Source organism: Vicia villosa, unplaced genomic scaffold (assembly GCF_029867415.1).
Source record: "Vicia villosa cultivar HV-30 ecotype Madison, WI unplaced genomic scaffold, Vvil1.0 ctg.000024F_1_1, whole genome shotgun sequence".
In the NCBI taxonomy this organism is placed as follows: domain Eukaryota; kingdom Viridiplantae; phylum Streptophyta; class Magnoliopsida; order Fabales; family Fabaceae; genus Vicia; species Vicia villosa.
Genome location: NW_026704956.1, coordinates 247,286 through 249,796, shown reverse-complemented (window position 1 = coordinate 249,796; position 2,511 = coordinate 247,286). Strand labels below are relative to the sequence as shown.

At 33.9% G+C, this 2,511-nt stretch overlaps 1 protein-coding gene across 1 annotated transcript; it reads left to right on the top strand.

Moving 5' to 3' along the window:
* The first annotated feature begins 440 nt into the window (after positions 1-440).
* LOC131622106 (uncharacterized) lies at positions 441-911 on the top strand. Its single transcript, XM_058893156.1, has one exon. It carries the CDS (start codon positions 441-443, stop codon positions 909-911), a length of 471 nt encoding a protein of 156 aa, XP_058749139.1.
* The last annotated feature ends 1,600 nt before the right edge of the window (positions 912-2,511 follow it).

Here is a 2,511-nt window from a genome sequence, read left to right as displayed (position 1 = left end):
TGAATTTTGGTGCGAATTATACGGAGATCAAAATCTGTATGCCTTATACAAAAATCAAAATCTGTATGCCTTATTAGTTATGTTTCTATTTCTTTAAGTCACCTATCATAGACAATGTGGCTTGAAGATATATTTTTATTTTTATTTTGTCGGCACAAACATATTTGTGGACAAAAGTGAGACCTATGTTGATTTTGTCTACATTAACTACTTCATAGACTTGAGAGAATTCATGAGTATAACTGGGGTGTATCTTATTTAATTTACCTATACTCCAAGTTAGATGAAGCTAGTCAATGGAAAATGAAACAAATAACCTATGATGCACCCCGATTGTTCTCCTCAAACCTATTGCGTCCAGGGATGCCAAGTCTATTGATGTCAAGGTAGATGTTGGCAACAAATTTACAAATGAACAAGATTTTGTTGTTTCTGATCATATGCTCCAATGGATCCATACAAAGGCTGCCAAATTGGGGTTTGGCGTTTTAATCAGAAGGCCAAATAACGGTTCAGATAAAAGACTTGTATTTGTGACATTTAGATGCAAAACAAGTGACAAGTACATAACTACTATCTGGAAGTTGAAACAAGATGACAACAATTTAACGAAATGTGAGTGTCCTTTTAAGTTGCATGGAAATCTTTTGGCAAATAATAAAGGGAGATTTAATGTGATTTGTGATACACATAATCATGACATGTGTCACGAGTTAGTTGGTCATCTCATTGCATCTCACCTTATGCCTGATGAGAATGAAATTGTTTCTGACATGACATTGAACATGGTGTTGCCAAAAAACATACTTGCAAATTTGAAACGTAAAAGACCAAAAAAGTATCTCAAATATCAAACAAGTATACAATGTCCGTACCCGAAACAACAAGGCGATAAGAGGCGATATAACTGAAATGCAACAATTGTTGAAACTTCTGGATGATAACCATTATGTATCTAGGTACCGAGTGTGCTAGGATGGATAAAACGTTTGAGATATATTTTGGACTCATCCTGAATTCATAAAGTTGTTCAACATATTTCCCACTGTACTCATTATTGATTCAACGTATAAGACCAACAAGTACAAACTTCCATATTGGGAAATTGTTGGTGTTACTTCTATGGATACAAATTTATTCCATTGGGTTTGCATTTTTGGAAAGCGAAAAAGAGGACAATGTTACTTGGGCTTTAAAAATGTGTCGGACAATGTTGAAGGACAAAGAAAACAAACTGAATGTCATTATCATCGATCACGATGCCACATTGATGAATTCAGGTGCAAAGGTATTTTCTTCTTCACACACATTACTTTGTAGGTATCACTTTACAAAGAATGTGAGAAGTAGACATAAGCCCGCGGTAGGGACAAAACAAATAAAGGGTGAAGATGGAAAAATGATCGAAGGTAGTGTGATATTTGAAAGGATAATGGATGTCTAGAATGTTATAATCAATTCTTATACGGAAGAGTTATATACCGACTCTGGTACATTCTTCTTAAAGGTGTGTGAGAAATATCCAGATTTCTTAAAAAACGTTGAAAGTATAATTCTAGACCAGGCGGATGAGAAAATAGTTTGTACTTGACTGATTAGAAAATACAACAACTAACTGAGTTGAATCTCCCCATGGTACACTGAATAATTGGTTGTGAAATAGTAAAGGTGATTTGTGTAGAGATTAAGATTTGGTGAACCAAATGATCCAAAATCAGCATAATGAGATACATATATCATTTGGTCACAACATTAAATTGTTGGAACACAGATTCAGAGACAATAATCTCTATTCACAATTGCTCGACAATTCATGAATCTCTTATTCCTTATGTTAGCGGTTCAACATTGGAGAAAAAATGAATGTGCTTCCCTGAAATGAGTCATCTTATAGCAAGTGCATATAATAGGGTGTGTATTGATCTAACAAGATACAAGTTCTCTGAAACATTTTTTTCCACTACGGACCCACCTCCAAATCCAACTGATTGAAGTAGGTTTATTGGGAGCCTTTCTAAATCACTGCATTTTGTTCAAGTTTATTTGAAATTGGGATGCCTTATATCACTGACATCACCAGAATGGACAACTCAGTCAACAAAGAAAGCTAAAACTTGACCAGATTATTTTATTAATGAGTGGCAAGAATTCACCAAGTTGAGCGAGATTGAAAGTGTTTCAAGCAGTAACCACCCATAGATATAGATTTAGGCAGTGACACATGTTTTGACTCATTTTAGTTTTTCTCCAACACTGTATTTAGGCGGTTAAAGATGTTTTATATGTAATGTTGGATTAATATTAACAATGAAAAATGTATACATTTTCATAGATTTTAATGCATGTTTTAGTTTTTCAAAGTTTTCAACATTATCGTGTTTTATAATAGGTTTTATATCTAAAATAGGTTCTGTGTGAACCGTAGCGGTTTAATCCAAAAATACATTTCTGGACGCACCCCAATTAAAAAATGATAACAATGATTTATTCAAAATTGTACATTCAGACCCA

Excerpts from the sequence above, each read along its gene's own strand:
- LOC131622106 (XM_058893156.1), top strand. The coding sequence starts at position 441 with ATGCTCCAATGGATCCATACAAAGGCTGCCAAATTGGGGTTTGGCGTT.